The following is a 16,940-nucleotide window of genomic DNA, read 5'->3' as shown; positions in this document are numbered from 1 at the left end:
GAACTGTTGTCAGAACGTCCTCTGAAAATAGTTGAAGCGTTTTATTATTCCACCTTTTAGAGAAGGAAATTACTACTTAATTCAGTCCCCTGTAAATTAGGGATTAAATATCTACTTTCTTTCTCCTTTCCTTAAAACTTTAGGATTGTTTTTGCTGCACATTTTAGGATTTTCTAATCACCTGACAGAAGTGATCATGAGGTAACTCAGGATCCGCAGGGGACCTGCCCATAAATACATAGCTCCAGGTCAATAGTTTTTTCTTTCTGTTTTTTCCAATTTTTCCTTCAATGATCTTCAGATAGCTTCTCTTATCTCCTAATTTTTCATTATCTTAAAATGTCCATTACTTTTTTTGCTTTTTGTGTATCTTCTTTGAAACCATGTTGTCTTTCTGTCTATGTACTGTGGTTATAACTGTGATATTTGAATATTTTACGTTCATTAATGGATTTTATCCTCACAAAATTCTGGTGGTGATGGGAAGTTTTATGACCACTTAGAGCTGAGGCATAATGAGATTTAATAGTTTAAGATCAAGCGGGAAATCTGTAGTTCTGTCCTGAACTGAACCCTGATCAGATAGATTATGGCGAGTGGACCTTCTTGCAATTTTATTAATACATTGTTGGACATGTGATTTGATTTTCCTTTCCAAGTGAGTCCTAATTTAGTAAGAGGTGCTAGAGTTGTACACGTCCCTTCTTTCTCTCTCTCCTTGTTTGTCAGCGATATTTATTTTAATTAAACAGAATTTCCAGCCTGAACATACTTTACAGCTCTGTTCCTGTGTTCTTCATTGTTAATCTGCCTCCTTTTGTTCTTATTGCAGGTGCTGTGCAAGCTTTTCCCCACAGCTCTGCCACTATATTTCATTCTTGAACTGCAGCACATTCTTACTTTTCCAAACCAGGACCTAGATACTGCCAGTTGTGCAATGGTTTAATGATCTGGATAAATATACACCTGACATTTGGCTGACATCACCAAATTCATTCTTATTTGTTACCTAGTCGATATATGAACCTAGATGTCCAGAGGTGAAAAGCTAGTGCACTAACACACTCACTGCACGACCTACTCTCTAAAACTTTAATTATAGTTATGGTAGGACTCATGTAAATTACTAATATTATCAAGTACTGTCCTAGATTAAAGCATTAACATAAGTAATGTTTGAGTAATTCCTGCTGCTACTGCGAATTATGACATGATGCATTCATCTTGTAAGATAAAACCCAGTGGGTTTTGTGCATGAAAACTCAGTTTCCACACATACAAATATTGGAATCGGTCAGCTGTGAATGCAGGTGTTTAATAAGTACACTTACAGTTTGTGCACATAAGTGGGGACGAGGCTGAAGTCTCTCTGAACATCTGTCCCACTGTCTTCATGTTAATTTTGTTAGTTTTCATTGTTATTTCTCTTTTATAATTGGAAACAGTGTACAACTGTTTAAGTGGGGACTCTTCTTTTTATTATAGGACAAAAATCTCTCAAGATATTGAAAGACTGATTCATCAAAATGACATTATAGATAGAGTTGTGTATGACCTTGATAATTCCAGGTAAGCTTTTAGCCTTCTGAAAACAGTACTCGGTGAATAGCCTAAGTATATTCTGCTCTTTCTATGATATGATTTGTAATTTTTAAGATGGTACTATAATTACAGATCTCACTAGAACTTTCTTGTGAGATAACGTTTCTGCTATTCAGGCTGTATTTATGGCAGGTTCAGAATAATTTGCTTCAGATCTCACTTGGTAATTGAAAAATTTCATGAGTTTCTTTTAGTCATTCTGATCCCCTTTTCTCCCCTTAGTTATTCAGTACCTGAGGAAGCAGATGTCTTGAAGTTTAATTCCAAATTTGAATCTGGAAACCTGCGCAAAGTTATTCAGATCCGAAAGTAAGATATTTCAACTTTTCTTTTTACCTGTGAGACCTTTCATTTCTGACTTTTAAAAAAAGATTTATTTGTTTTTGTTAATCTCTAGAAATGAGTATGATCTAATTCTGAACTCGGATATAAATAGCAATCATTATCATCAGTGGTTTTACTTTGAAGTCAGTGGAATGAAAACTGGTGTTGGTTATCGGTTTAACATCATCAACTGTGAAAAGTCAAACAGTCAGTTTAACTACGGTAAGATACATTTTCCATTCTTTGAGAAGAAGTGTGTAGTAGAATATCTGTACTAGAAAGCTCAGCTGTGTCATCCCCTCCAAAGATCAACAATATATTCATGTTGTCTTATGGATCAGATCTTTTTTTTTAGTAGTCGCACTGAAAAATGTTATGACAGATTTCAGTTAAAAAGAAAAAGTATTTCAAAACACTGGCTGCCAGTTTTTAAAATTAAATATTGTTGCGATCGAAGCCAAAACAGAAGAATAGTGCTGGCAGCTGCAGCTAAAACTGTCTTAAGACCATTTGGGATGGAGGAAAGCAAACCTTGTCAATCAACACAGGTGCAAGAGGAATGAGAACTGGTGTCAATAAGTACCTTCTTGAATACTGAGATATGTTTTCAGAAGTGCGAAAAAGTGTAGATAGCCTCGAAGAGTTTTTTCTTACTGATAGGAAGGGAGGGACTGCATTTGTGAGAGGGAAAGGTAAGGTCGTTCATTCCCCTTTGAAGTGTTGGGCTTCACATGTGACCCCCTGCAGTTTCTAACTCATAGCATTTGCTGCTCAAGCCTCAAGCAAGGCTTGTGCCTCATGTAATAAGCTTTCCTTCCATTTGCCCAAGGGAGGTCATTCAGCTTAAAAAAACTTCTTTTGAGTTTTTTCCCCCACTAGATTTTGTGCAGTTCTTCCTTTTAGTCCTTTAAGGAGAAGGAGGAGAGACTTCCCTCCCCTCCATTCTCAAACTCTTGGGACAGAATAACATCATATTCTTCTTTGTCATAACTGTACAAATGACAGTGATAGAATCTAAGAAGTATACCCAGATAGTTTGACCAGTAGTAAGTTCCTTTTAAATTACTTGTTAACTTTCATCAGTCACTTTAGATCTTTATTAATATGTTGCATGCATTCGTTTGGTACTTTGGCTTCTTATTAAATATATCAACTGACTTGATATTTGCATTTGACTGATTATGTAAGTAGTAAATAATATAGAGTAAAAAGTGATCCACATTCATTCTAAACTGATATTAAGTGTTCAACTTTACTATTCTCTTGATTAAGATACAAACATTTAAAAAGTTGCTGAGAAATAGGGCATATAAAAATTTACTTAAAATATTTGCACTTTTATGGCAAGTTCACATGATCTAACCAGATGATAATCTCTTAGCTAATTTACCTGGAAGCTTCTGTTAAAAAGATAGTGATATTGTCTTGAAACATCAGTCTTTTACCAGCTATCCACGTGAACAGATGATGGTCTCAATCTTTTATGTTCACTTTGAAGCCTTTTTGTAATGATGAGCTAGATGGAGTGGAGCCCAGGATTCTTGTAGTTTACTATTCATGCGAACCACAGCTTTTATTTAAAATAGTTTGTCTTCTGCAGATCAGATTTTTTTTTTTTTTTTTTTTTTTAGTTAGGATGTGATGGGGGAGGGAAAGATGATCTTTTGAGCTGAATGGAAGAGCATATCCAGATTTTCATGAAAATATATTCTATGATAGTAAATAAAAAAAAAAAAGTATAGCCCAGCTTGGAAAATTGCATAAAAATGTCTGGTCCATTACTGATGATACCTCAGTGTTAGAGTGCTATCTTTGCATTGAAATGAAACACCTCTTTTCTTAAAGGTATGCAACCCCTCATGTATTCTGTTCAGGAAGCATTAAATTCTAGACCATGTTGGACTCGTGTTGGGACAGATATTTGTTACTACAAGTAAGTACACCAACCAAATATAGTGAAAAGATCTTATACTGAAGATGACTGTGAGATAGAATTTTTGCTGACAAAAAATGTTTGCTTTTGTGTTTTAGTTCTGTTGTGAACACAGTTTTTCTCCTTAATTACTCTTCCTTAGTTACTATCGAGAAGTAACAGAAGTGATCAAAATACATAGACTTCTATTTTGTTATCACTCTGCTAGCATTAAAGTAGTTTACGTGTATACTCATGTTGGCCAGAAATTGCGTTCTATTCTACAGAAATGTTTAATGGAACGTATATGTGCGCACTTACTTAAAATGTTATTGGTGACATGCAGTAATACTGATCGAGTGATACCTGTGACTAGTCTTTTGTATCCTGTGGTACAATCATTTTAAAGCAATCCTAGAACATAGGATGAGAAGTTATTCTTCCATTTGTTACCATTCTTGGTCAACAGTTGTTTGCTTCATTTTTTTTCTCTTACTCACCTCCTCCCATAATGGATGTATATCACTGCTATCATAAAGTTTCTTTACAGATGGTGGGAACCAGTGAACTTAGTATTTAACTTGCATGCACACAGAAGAGAAATGCAATCACTAAAAGTCTTCCTAACTCTTAAAATGTCTGTTTGGGAATAATCTGTGATAGAAAAAATAAATTATTTGAATGTGTTTATTACCTTCATTTTACTATTAGGAATCACTTTTCAAGAAGTTCGATTGCTGCTGGGGGTCAGAAGGGAAAATCTTACTATACAATTACATTCACGGTGACTTTCCAACATAAGGACGATGTCTGCTATTTTGCTTACCATTATCCATATACATACTCAACCTTAAAGGTGAGAAGATTACGATCCATTACATAGGTAACAATTTCTACTTTTGGAGAACTTGTGATGCATAAAATAAGTACTCATAAGTGAATTTTGCTCGCTTTTTTTTTTTTTTTTTTTTTCCAAAATGCTCCTTTAAATGGAGAATTTTTCATATAGTCTTGAAGTAGAATGACAGGGGGTGTGGCTTGTACTAAAGAACAGTTCCTGGGAAACAAAATGATACTTTTTCTCAAGATAAATGGTATATCTGGGTTTTTTTAGGACTTGCAACTATATTCATAATTGGCTGGAAAATTGTGTAGTAATTGAATGAAGTATCTTTACATGAGTCAGATGACTCTTATCCTACTGATCTACATACAGCGGTTCATAACTGACCTTCCTAAGCTATTATATTTAAGATTATAGAGAGAGACAGACAGTTTTAGGATAATGAATTAGGCGAAAGGAGTGTTGTGAAGCATTTAATACTGAAGAAAACATTTGGATAGAATATTTGGCGGTTGTTTTTGTTGTAGTAGCAAAACCATACTTGAGGATTCAATGGTTAGTGTATACCAGTGTTGAATTAAGCTATTTATTAAGCAATTTACTAATTTACTAAACTTCTGGAAGAAGTATCATCTAGTAGAAAATGAAGAAACTCTTATCCTTTGCACTTTTCATCTTCCTCAGAGCAGTTGTAAAAACATACAAAAAAAAATTCAGTTGGCTAGAAATGCAGAGAATAATATTTCATGGTCAAAATTATGATGGACGCTTTAGCATTATTCAGAACAACAACAACAAAAAATATCTGTAGAATACACTGTTGTACATGATTACAAAAGATTTGAAGTATCTTTTTATTATTTTGGGGGTGAAGATGCATCTACAGAGATTGGAATCCATGCACAATCCTCAACAGATATATTTTCGGCACGATGCTCTCTGTGACACCCTAGCTGGCAACAGTTGTCCGTTAGTCACTATTACAGCCATGCCGGAGTCAAATTACTATGAACATATCTGTCAGTTCAGTAAGTATGACTTCTTTGTCATCAACAGGAAATAATGCAAAACCAGCTCTTAATGAAAAATTTTTATTCTGTCAACTGCTGTGCACTGTAAGCACAGCAATGTAAAATAAGGTTAATGAATTTCATGAGACTAGAAGATGCTAGTATTTGGGATTTCCTTTGTATTTAAAAAAATGTATTTGTAATGGTCGGGTAAGACCATTGGGTATTTATGTCTGAATTTTTTTTTCTTTTTCGTATCAAATCAGTTACCAGATATTTCTGTATGTTACATTTTGCTGATAATGCTTCTTGGAGGGGAAAAAAACCTGACTTTTGAGTAACTTTTCTGCCCAAAAGCTGAGGAAATCAGCTTGTCAAAAAAATCTTCCATAGAGAGAATGTCTCAGCTACTGGGATTTGAAGTGTGCTTTTGCTGTAAGAGCATTCTTGGTGCCCCCTCCACCCCTGGCTCCCCCAGTATTTTTCTAGTCTATTGAAAAAGAACCGTAAAAGTATATCCCATTATAATTGCCATCTTGAGCTGGCTGTTGCCATGTAGCTGTCTCAGACTGAATTTAAAATTCCATTGAGACGCTTGTGTAATTAGCAGTCCTTACAAAAATGTTCTGACGAGTTCTATCAAGAATGCTCCATTTATGTGAATGCACTGGAGAAAAAAAAACCTGTACTTTGCATTGTACTGAATGGAGCGGCCTATTGCTTCTCTCTTCTGTAAACACTGTTCAACTAGCTTGAATCATATTTTTTTAACTCTTATGCTCCTTTTAGGGAATCGTCCTTATATTTTCTTATCTGCTCGTGTACATCCTGGAGAGACGAATGCAAGCTGGGTTATGAAGGGAACACTGGAGTATCTTATGAGCAATAATCCAAGTGCCCAAAGTTTACGAGAATCTTATATTTTCAAAATTATTCCAATGCTCAATCCAGATGGTGTCATCAATGGAAAGTAAGCTTAAGTTTACTTACGAATGTGTAAGCTGTTAATACTAAGTCTTCACATCTGTTGTTTAAAAACAAACAAACAAAAAAACTAATCCTAAAAACATATAACTGCAATACTCAATATATATTTTAAAAAAAATCCTTACAGAACTGCTGGGACTTACTTTCTCAGGGCTTTTTGGCTTTTTAAAGGCAGAAATTTTGTTCCATGAGTTCATTGTAAAAACAGCTTTTCAGTTGCTTAAGGGTGATAATCATTCTCCTGTGATTTGAGATTGCACTTTAATTGACTCTCTGAACTGCAGTCTTGGGCAGGTGTAGATTGTTATATGAGAGCACAGTTGTTTTAAAATAAAAAAGAAAAAGAAAAGCCAAACAAGTTCATTGGACTCTTCCAAAGAAGCAGTGGTGACAAACAAAACTTGAATTAGGGAGGGAAAATTTTTCAGAGCTATCATGATGGTACAAACACTTTTTCATGCACTTTTTTCCTTTCCCCCAATAGCCATCGTTGCTCTTTAAGTGGAGAGGACTTAAACAGACAGTGGCAAAATCCAAATCCAGATCTGCATCCCACAATTTACCATGCCAAGGGCTTACTGCAATATCTGGCTTCCATAAAACGTTTACCGCTGGTGAGTATGTACGTGTAAGCAATTCGGAATCTTTTTGTCTATGTAGCTAGTCTGTAAAGTAAACTTCTTAATAGGTTCTTGTAAACTATATCACACTTACAAATGTGACTTGGAGAGCTGGTCTTCTGCAAACCTTTAAACTAAACTTTTTTTCTGTTGTTAGGGTAGAAGGTTAAACCTTACTAAAAAAAGAATCTGATTTTATTCTCTTATTGCATGAGTTAGTCATATAAGTCTTATTTCCTAATTCTTTGGAACTTTTAACAGTGCAAACATAAATGTAATAGCATGAGAAATAAGGATTTTTTTTAATGTTACTATTAAGTTGATACGCCTTGGCTTCATTTTGCTGAATGATTTATTATAGGTCTACTGTGATTATCATGGTCATTCTCGTAAAAAGAATGTATTTATGTACGGCTGCAGCATCAAAGAGACGATGTGGCACACTAATGTTAGTGCCTCCTCTTGTGACCTGGTTGAAGACCCTGGTTACAGGGTAAGTTTGACAGTCGCAGCTTTGATACCTGGCATGAATTTGGAATATACTTGTGCTATGCACATACGGGGCTTTACAGCATAACTAGGCTTATTTAGAAAGATCTCTCAAGTTCATGAATGTATTTCAAAATATTTTGAGAGCTTTAAAGACTGCTCTAACATAGCTTAAGAACTTACTCTTAGTAGTGATTCATCTTTTTTGGTACCATTGCATGCTCTTTGTGGTCAATATTCCCTTATAGTGAATACATGGGAAATACAATTCTGTGCATTTATAATCAATGAAAGAAAGAAGAATCATTTAAGCACAGCAAAGGATATTCCAGAACCAAAAAAAAAAAGTACTGAATTGCTCTGGGAAACATTTGTTTTTGTGTATGGGAAGAGGCAAGGATCCTCTTAAAAAGATGTGTAGTTAATGCATGTGCCCCTAATGCATGTGTGATAGACTTGGACAAACAACATCCAGTGCATTGCATAAGCTTTTAAAAATTCATAAAATACCGGTTGTGTGTAAGTTGCTTCCATGTAACCTCACCGCCGCCTTGTGGCAGTTGCAAGTCTGTGCAGCTTAGTGTCTCAGACCCACTTTTTGAATGCAGTTAGACTCATTAACCATGTAAATGCATGTTAAAAGGCTTGTTGTGCATCTGAAAACTGTAAATGAGTTATAGATGCTTTCAGAATTTTCTCAAATCTTCCCCACTTTTTAAAATAATTCTTGTACTATTTGAGTGTTTTGTGTGTAATTTCCTGGATACTGAGTCTGATGTCATTCACACTTGCTGCGCTTCTTACTTGTCTGGGGTCTTGTCACTTACACCTGCGTTACCATAACATACGAAAAACAGTAAGTGTTGTGGGGGAGAAAATGTTTTTGCTTCAGAAAAGGGGGACTGAAATATCTGGGAAAGCTTACGCTAATAATGGTACATGTACTACTGAAATAGTAAATTCAAAGTGGTCGTGTGCAAATAAAAGCTGAACAAAAATGAAGGTAATGAAGGTATTTAAGATTAGTCATATAATATGTGTATTTGCATAACTGTTTCTTGTCATTTTCTAAAGCTGTAATGTGAACAATTATATTGAACTTTAATTGAATAATTTACTTGAAATTAAGTATGTGCTTAATGCTCTGCTGAATAGGGATTAATTTTATGTATTAATAAAATATTGTGTATATTAGGTCTGCAAATTGGATTATTGAACCAGTATGAAGTCTGAATTACAGTTCTCTTAATTACATGGGATACGTATTATACTTAATTTGAACAAAATTAGCTGGATGAATTAGGGGGTGGGAATTGTTTGAAGAATTCTTTTGTATCATGATTCTTATGCACATGACTAATGCTTCATTTTTAGCAACTGGGTCTACAAAAGAGGATTTAAACAGGTAGGAAATGACAAACCTATTGTCACTTGAGCCCACTGGCTTTTGAAAACTCCAGCTGAAGAAGTGTTCTCAGTATTCTTCAAATTCAAACTTGAGCAAAACTTTCTGATAGGAGTTTGTGGCTTTTTTTTTTTTTTTTTTCATAAATGAAATGAAAGAATTGCTGTCTTTTTCAAATTACCACTCCTGCAGGCACTCCCTAAGATCCTCAGTCAGACTGCCCCAGCCTTCTGTATGGGCAGCTGCAGCTTTGTGGTGGAAAAGTCCAAGGAATCAACAGCACGAGTTGTTGTCTGGAGAGAGATAGGAGTACAAAGGAGCTACACAATGGAGAGCACGTTATGTGGATGTGACCAGGGCAAATATAAGGTAAGGAACCGTATCATTTGAACGGTTCTTGTTCTGTGATTTCTACCATCTGCATTGGTATCATGTTCTATAATCCAGCTTGCTTGTATTTGTTTATTTCACTACAACACTGGAATACACAGAGACCTTAGGAGTTTTAGAAATTAATGTTATGCGCAATATTATAGGTTGCATTGCAGTCTTCATCTGTCACTTAAAATAATACCACTGCATAATGTGTTATGCTTTTTGGCTGTATTAACAAGACTACTATTAATGTTTGCTTATGACACATGCAAATGCACGTATTAAAAATAAGTCAGAGAACTGTTCTTTCTAGTACATTATTAAAATTGGACAGTAATACATGCAAGCAATAGAATAAGTTTCCTTCATATGTGGCAGCTTGAGACTTCACTATGTCAATTCATGGTGGTTCAACAGGTATTTAGTAACATCCTTTTCAGAATTAGTTGCAGAAACAGGCTTAAATCAAAACACTTTTAATATCAGGTTACCAACATTACAAATTGTACATTTCTAAGTAGTCATTATAGTTGTTTCACTTCTTGACTCAGAATTTATTTTCAAATTACCTTCTTCAAAAACATGTTAGCAAGGCTGGATATTTGAAAACAAAAGGTGGCCTTGTGTATTTTTTCCTGCTAAATAAGAAACCTACTTCACAAGGAAAATCTTCCTAGGAAAAAAATGGAATAAAAGAACCCAAACATCGGATCTTCAACTTCTGTTATTGTGTTAAATTTAGCTACAAATTGAAGCAAGTTTGTAAAGTGAACATTCATGGAGGAAGTGGCAGTTTCTTCTGCTTGAAAATAAGTTTAGGCATGCTGAACAAGAAAATGACTACAAGCCTCAAATAAGGCGTTTAACCAAATGAGGACCAGAAGGCTGGGGAAAGGAAGAAAAAAGAAGAAAGAAAAAAGTGTAACAAGATATGTAACTACCATGTGCTGTAGCACCCACACTTACTTTTCTGGACAGTAGAAGACATGTTTTAGCAGGAATTTCAGTAGGTCTGTAACTACTGGGTGGATGAATTAATTCCGACAGTTAACAACAGAAGCATCCCTCTTACTGTCACTTCCAGAATATTACATTTTAATTTCAGTTGTTCCTTGGATGTAGGTATTATGGAACTTTTAAAAATGGTAACTCATACAATTCACTTAATCTGAAACATCCAGAATATTCTTGCAAACTTCAACTTTCATGTCTTTACCAGTGTTGCTACAGAAAGTTCTTCAGAAAGGTGAACTGAGATGGTTTGTGGACAAACTTAAGATGCTTAACTTGTAAAGTCTTATGATCAAGCATTCAGTAAGAGGTGAAGAAACAGCTGAATTCTGTCAAAAAAATCAATTGCTTAAAAGGGAAGAGTTCTCCCACATCATAAACTAGTCGACAAGGTGCAATTGCTGTTTTGTCATTTATTTTCTTTGGAATCAAACAGTATGCAAGGTCTTATCCATTCTCTGAACATACAGGAAAAACCTTCATGATTTCTTCACTGTAGTAATGATCGTCTTATTAAGAAAATGCGTCTGAAGAGCTAAGGTCACTTGATAGAACAAAAGCAAAATTTCTCCAATGAGAAGGTCAAAGAGATTCAGCCTTTTTTCCTAGGGAGGGAGTGGGGCCAGCAACTCTGTGAATGAACTTGTGGTATAAACTTGTTCATGTCTTTCAAAATAGGTGTTTTTTTCAAAACACAGGGCATTAAACTGTAGAAATTCTCTCTCTTCCTACTTCCCACCTCAGATGACATGATAGTTCAGATCACAAGAGTATGTGTTGCCTAAAGGCCTGAAATGCTTTTCTTTTCTTCTTGTGACTTAGCATCATCCTAAATTCTATCAAAGCATGAAGAGGATTACTCAAAAAGTCTGTTCATTGTGAAACAAATGATGAGTCTCTGCCAAAGCTGGGTACAATACCAAAACATCAATTTAGCATTTTTATTTTATTTTACTTGGACAGTGGTGGTGATAGAGTACGTTCAGGAAGGAAGCAAGCTGTTTAATTGTAGTTGACAATTCTTCCCTGAATTTAGGATCCTTTGTGACAGAGTTCTCTGGAAGCAATCTCACTTCAGCTGCTTTTGCAAGGTCTTTGTTGTGCATTGAGAATTAGTGCCACAGATACTGCCCAGTGACTTCTGCAAATTTTAGTATGGCCATTTAAAATGTGTTAAATACATATTATAGGAAGATTCTTCTCAGCTTGAGGTAACAGTCCTTCTGCATGTATTGAATCTTTGCTTTTAGGCAGCAAAGTTCAGCATCAAGAACTATTCGTATAAAGCCATTTTCATGTTGTACTGAGTGAGGAAGACTTCAGCTGGTGCTCTAAAATGTTACTGCTTGGAAGAAAGTTAATTGTATAGAATGTGAAGAAAAAGGAATGAACTACAAAATTTCAGCTAGCAAAAATTCTATACGTGCTTTAAACAGCTATGCCTGGGCTTAAAAGCAAAGTTTATAACACTTAAAGAAGCGGAATAGGCCACGGTAGCAATTGCTGCTATTCAGAAGATCGAGAAGAGAAGTACAATGAAGAATTCAGAGAAAATGAACTTCACCTCAGTCCCTTTAGGAAATAATATGCAATTTCATTAACTGAAGCAAACTTTGTGTCCCTTGCTTCATGCAAAGTAGGACATTTGTTTGATGGAAGAATAACAACAGATTAAGAAGTTTGGTGTTTGGCAGCCATGTAGTATTGTATTCTGCATTGTGAGTCGAAGAAATGACAGAAGCAAATCTAGACTTTGGCATAGTCTTCTACCCCAGGCATATAGACCCTTCAATGTAGCAAGTTCAGACTTTGCCCTCAAGATATTTTGCAGTTATCCATCTCCCATCCGATTCAGTTACAACTCAAGAGAGACATATCTTCTTTCTGCTGTGCTGAAAGTAGCAGCCATAGAATATGCACACGCTATTTATCTTTCTAACAATTGTCCTTGCACTTTCTTTCATATTGTACTCTGTCCTTTTCCTACTTAAGAGCCACTCTTACACTGTCTGTAAGGAATCTGCCAACTAATGATAACTTCTTCAGCAGCAGATGTAGGCAATGATTGGAAAAGTTTCTGAATCAACATTACACGCATTAGTAATCTGTGTAACAGTGAGATTACTGTTACCCTTCTCCTTCCTCTTCCACGTATTTGTTGCCTCTTGTCCTTAATGTTATTTTAATCTCTTTGGGGCAGGGACTGTGTCTTCCTGTGATTAGCGTAGTGGAGACCCAGCTATGGCTGGGGTCTTCGAATGTTACTGATGTGCAAACAAATACAAAATAAAAACAAAAAATTGGCCTCTGTGGATAAGGTACTGCACTGAGAGTGAGGAGAATTGATTTCTGTTCCCAGCGGGGTCAGTGACATGCTGTGAGACACTGTGCAAATCGCTTCAACCCTCTGTGCCTGCATTTCTCCATCAGTAAAGTGAGGATAATTCTTCCTTTATTGATAAAGTGCTTTGAAATCTACAGCACAAAAGCACTATAAAAGAGGTAAGTAGTATTACTATTAAGAATAATACTCAACTATCCAATTCTTGTTCACTAGTAGGAGGTTTCTGTAGCATTTGGCTGGAGGATGGCACTGTCTAGTATAGTGAATACAACTTTAGCTTTCTTGTTACTGAAATGGCCTTATTTGTGAAGATTACTGAGAAAAAGAGAACTCACAAGAAAAAGAAAATGAAACTTCCCATTTATTATGTTTGCGTATGTTCAAAACAGGAGCACATGAAGAATGCTGCAGACTACCATTTTGGAGCAACGTGGCACTTTTGAACTTTGCATTTTAACATACAGCATCAGTGTGGCAACATACAGAGCTTGTGTGTATGGTTTTTTTAGCTTGTAGGCAAAAAAGTGCCTACCCTTTTCTTTTTGCTTTGTGTGTATTCTTACTGGATGACTTAGCTTGCCACCGTTTTCTGATTCTTCTGCTTCCCTGCTTGTTTTGTCAAAGCTCCTTTTTATAACGACCCTTTCCCTTAAAAGATTTAGAAGAAACAAATTTTCAGATTCTCCTGAGATCCAGAAGTGTGTGTGTGGTTTTTTTTTTTTTTGGGAGGGGGGGTATGACATTGAATTTATTATTGTTTATACAGTCAGTACTAGCCAATTAGGTAATTGTTGAGAGCCATTCTGGAATATCATTCCAACTTCATAAATGAGATGGGGTCAGATGCTCTCTCCTTATATACTGTACTGTTGATTAAATTAAATGTATATAATTATCTGATGGGAGTCTTTGTCACATTTCTAAACTTAGAGAATAATGGATATGTTCCACTTCCTAAATGTGTTATATAGAGGAAAATGTCTTACTATCTTATTCAAGATAGAAGACAGCTTTAGGATGGGATAACTTATTTATTTTTGTCTTTTTTAGTGACTAAATGTGTGAGCAAACGCTTTCAGAATTAACATATATAACCTTTAACTTACAGGAGGGGAAGAGATGACTTTTGACAGGGAGTAACTTTATTGCCTTAAATTGTCTTATTTATGTCTTAAAATGTCAGTGAACTTGATCACACCTACAATGTGAAGTTTTATTCTGACAGGTCTTTCTGTTGAATAATTTTATATTTCATAGTGTGTTACATCCCACTGGTGAATTTTGTGTCTCTTTTTTTCTTTTTTTAATTGTTAGACTTTTAAAGTTAGAGGTAATCCCTGGTTTCTGTCTTCCAACGCAACTGTGTAAGTCCTGTTGATATTCATATGCTAGAAGTATAGACCAAGAAGCTTGGAAGAAATGTTGAAGCTTCCAGCAACGTCTGTTCTATCTTAGAGGAATCAAATTGTTATTCTCTGGGTTTTTTTAATACTCTTGCTAAGCATTTATTCTACAATTCTTACTTGTTCTGTCTTTAGAGCAAAAGTGTAATAAAAAAATATTGGAATGTGTATAATACTGTAGTACGTGTGGGTCCATCTATATGTACCTATTTTATCTTTTTAAATTTTATTTTTAAATTAGGGATTGCAGATAGGGACAAGAGAACTGGAGGAGATGGGAGCCAAGTTCTGTGTTGGCTTACTGCGTTTAAAAAGACTGGCCTCACCTTTGGAGTACAATCTGCCTTCTAGTCTGTTGGATATTGAAAATGAGCTGATTGAGTCAAGCTGTAAAGTGACAAGGTAGTACACAGTTTTTGTATTTACTTTATTTTTGGACAGTCTCTAAAATGAGGTAAAGATTCACTCAAATGTTCTTCCACTTCATCAGAAATGATGTTTATGTATCATGATGTACTAGGGTAACAGGAATTTAAGTACTGGAAACTGATCTTGATGATTCTGTTTGCTTCAGATTTAGAGAAAACAGTAATACTGAGCTAGACTGTAAGTTACGTTTGTTGCTGGTATAAAGATTTTGAATTTTAATGTTATCAGGGAGTTGCTATGTCCAGTAAAACTCAGTAGTGCTCAGGTTTTTTTTTTTTTTTCTGGGAACATTTTTTTTTAATTACTAGCTACAATGTTAAAAATTTATTTAGATTTAAATTATATAAGTTGAAAATTACTGAGAGAACTAAGTTTTTCTTCCAAACCTTTCCCCAATCCCCCTATTCCTGGTACAAATATATAACAACATTTAAGAATTTAAATACATGAAATAATGTCACGGTCACAAAGAAATATGTTGTATCTGCTCAGTAGCTAGCTTATTAAATTGCCAAATTCTTAAAGCTCCAGATAGGCTTGTAGAATTATGTTTCCATTCCCTAAGTAATGATTCGATATCCGCATGCACATGGTAACTGGAGATGCACAGGAAACATTAATTCAAATGTACAAGTTTCTTTTTCTGAAAAGCTGGTTAGTGATAAACTAAGAATTACGTATTTCAGTATTAAAGAGAAGAGTAGAAGAGAGGAAGGTTTACACATTAGGATATGTTATTGCCTGGTGTACTTACAACTGAAAATGTAGCAATACTGAGAATCCAAAAAAAAAAAAAAATTTATTGTTGTATCTGCACAACTCAAGTAATCAGGTGCTTGGGACTAAAACTTTCAATTAGGTGCTAGACTGTTGAGCAGTTAGCTAGTCTGTAGACCATGAATACTAGCAGAGGTGTGGGAGGACATCTGTGGTACCCTGTGGAAGGAGGGAGAAGGTCTTCAGTTCCAGTATTTAAGCACATGAAGTGTCACCAGAATGTGGAGTGCTGGGAATAACTGGAGCCTGAGAAAATGCTTAGCATATACAGTTTTAATAATAAAAAGTGCACGGTAAAAGGAAGTAACAGTGAGAGCATCTGAAGGATGTGGTGAAAAGTATATGAAAGGTAGCTGCAGCGTGTAGATGCCTTGGATTGAAGGTGCTGGATGCCTGGATCCCCCAGTACCATTTGCTCGTCAGTGCAGCATTAGTGTGGCAGCTAGCTGCTGAACTGCCACCATCAGATCAGCTTTTCTGACTCAGCCTAGATCAGGCTGAGTTAAAGACTCCTGGAAGAGATACGATGTGAGAGACTCTGGAGTACCCCTCTCCCACCAGTGGGTAAGCCTTCCTCTGAAGAGTGAGTTGGAATGGTTCACTGGGAGGAAGTCTAGCAGCAGACGCTGAAAAAAGCCAACAATGCTCTAAAACTGTTGGGATGGCTTCAGGCTGATATCTCTGCTGTGGACTAAACACAGCATTTTAATCGAATTTAATTTAATTTAATAAGAATGCCTTGCTGTTGCTTACTGTACCGCCACAACATCAGTGCTGAAACACCACCAGCAGCAGAGAGCGGTGTTCAACGTTTGTAGTATTAATCTTCAGTGTGTTGCTCTAAGTTCTCACTTGTATGGTGTATGAATTACTGTGAGCCTTGTAGGAGGTAGTTTGACAAGGAAAAAAATTGATTAGTGTCCTTGTTTTTGCAGGTATAAAACCATGTTTCAGTAATCTCTATAGTGTATTTAAATAAAGTGGGGAAGAAACTTTGAATGGTCTTGAACTCTTTCTGTGATTTCTTGCGTTGGTTAAAAATCTTGTTGGTCTTTAGAGTAAGCTAATACAACTCTTTACATTCCCCTAGAAAGTCTCGTGTGTCCTTTTTTGTAGCTTACAGAGCAGCCGTGCAGGCAGCTCAGGAAATGTTCCCTCCCTTGTTACCCTAGGGGTTCAGGTTGTTGATCATCATGTCACTGTGGAAAGCAGCTCTCTTGCCCTAAACTTTTGGGTGAGAAAAACAGATTCAGTAGGATTTGTCTCATGGACAGAGGGCAGATTAAGGAAAAGATTGCATTGCTTGTGTATTGTTCTGTATGTGTGGCCAGATGTGCAGATGTGTATCATCTAAACATAATCTAGTCAGGGTGGTTGTTAAAAAGACGAGAATCTGTCTGATAGAAAT

At 35.8% G+C, this 16,940-nt stretch overlaps 1 protein-coding gene across 8 annotated transcripts in view; it reads left to right on the top strand.

Annotated features, from left to right (window-relative positions):
* Window positions 1-16,940, top strand: part of LOC112978752 (ATP/GTP binding carboxypeptidase 1) — a 72,098-nt gene that overhangs the window by 42,371 nt on the left and 12,787 nt on the right. For 7 of the 8 annotated variants that reach the window (XM_026092431.2, XM_064502374.1, XM_064502370.1 and 4 more), the window contains 11 exons: window positions 1,486-1,569; window positions 1,825-1,911; window positions 2,000-2,148; window positions 3,772-3,859; window positions 4,550-4,694; window positions 5,557-5,710; window positions 6,482-6,662; window positions 7,164-7,293; window positions 7,661-7,792; window positions 9,386-9,562; window positions 14,568-14,728. In XM_026092431.2, the coding sequence (XP_025948216.1) occupies window positions 1,486-1,569; window positions 1,825-1,911; window positions 2,000-2,148; window positions 3,772-3,859; window positions 4,550-4,694; window positions 5,557-5,710; window positions 6,482-6,662; window positions 7,164-7,293; window positions 7,661-7,792; window positions 9,386-9,562; window positions 14,568-14,728 (1,488 nt within the window). Of the gene's footprint in view, window positions 1-1,485; window positions 1,570-1,824; window positions 1,912-1,999; window positions 2,149-3,771; window positions 3,860-4,549; window positions 4,695-5,556; window positions 5,711-6,481; window positions 6,663-7,163; window positions 7,294-7,660; window positions 7,793-9,385; window positions 9,563-12,938; window positions 13,082-14,567; window positions 14,729-16,940 lie in introns of those variants that run through there. The other variant, XR_010386247.1, reaches the window with a different exon arrangement.

Source organism: Dromaius novaehollandiae, chromosome Z (assembly GCF_036370855.1).
Source record: "Dromaius novaehollandiae isolate bDroNov1 chromosome Z, bDroNov1.hap1, whole genome shotgun sequence".
Classification (NCBI taxonomy): domain Eukaryota; kingdom Metazoa; phylum Chordata; class Aves; order Casuariiformes; family Dromaiidae; genus Dromaius; species Dromaius novaehollandiae.
This window is presented reverse-complemented; position numbering and strand designations above follow the sequence as displayed.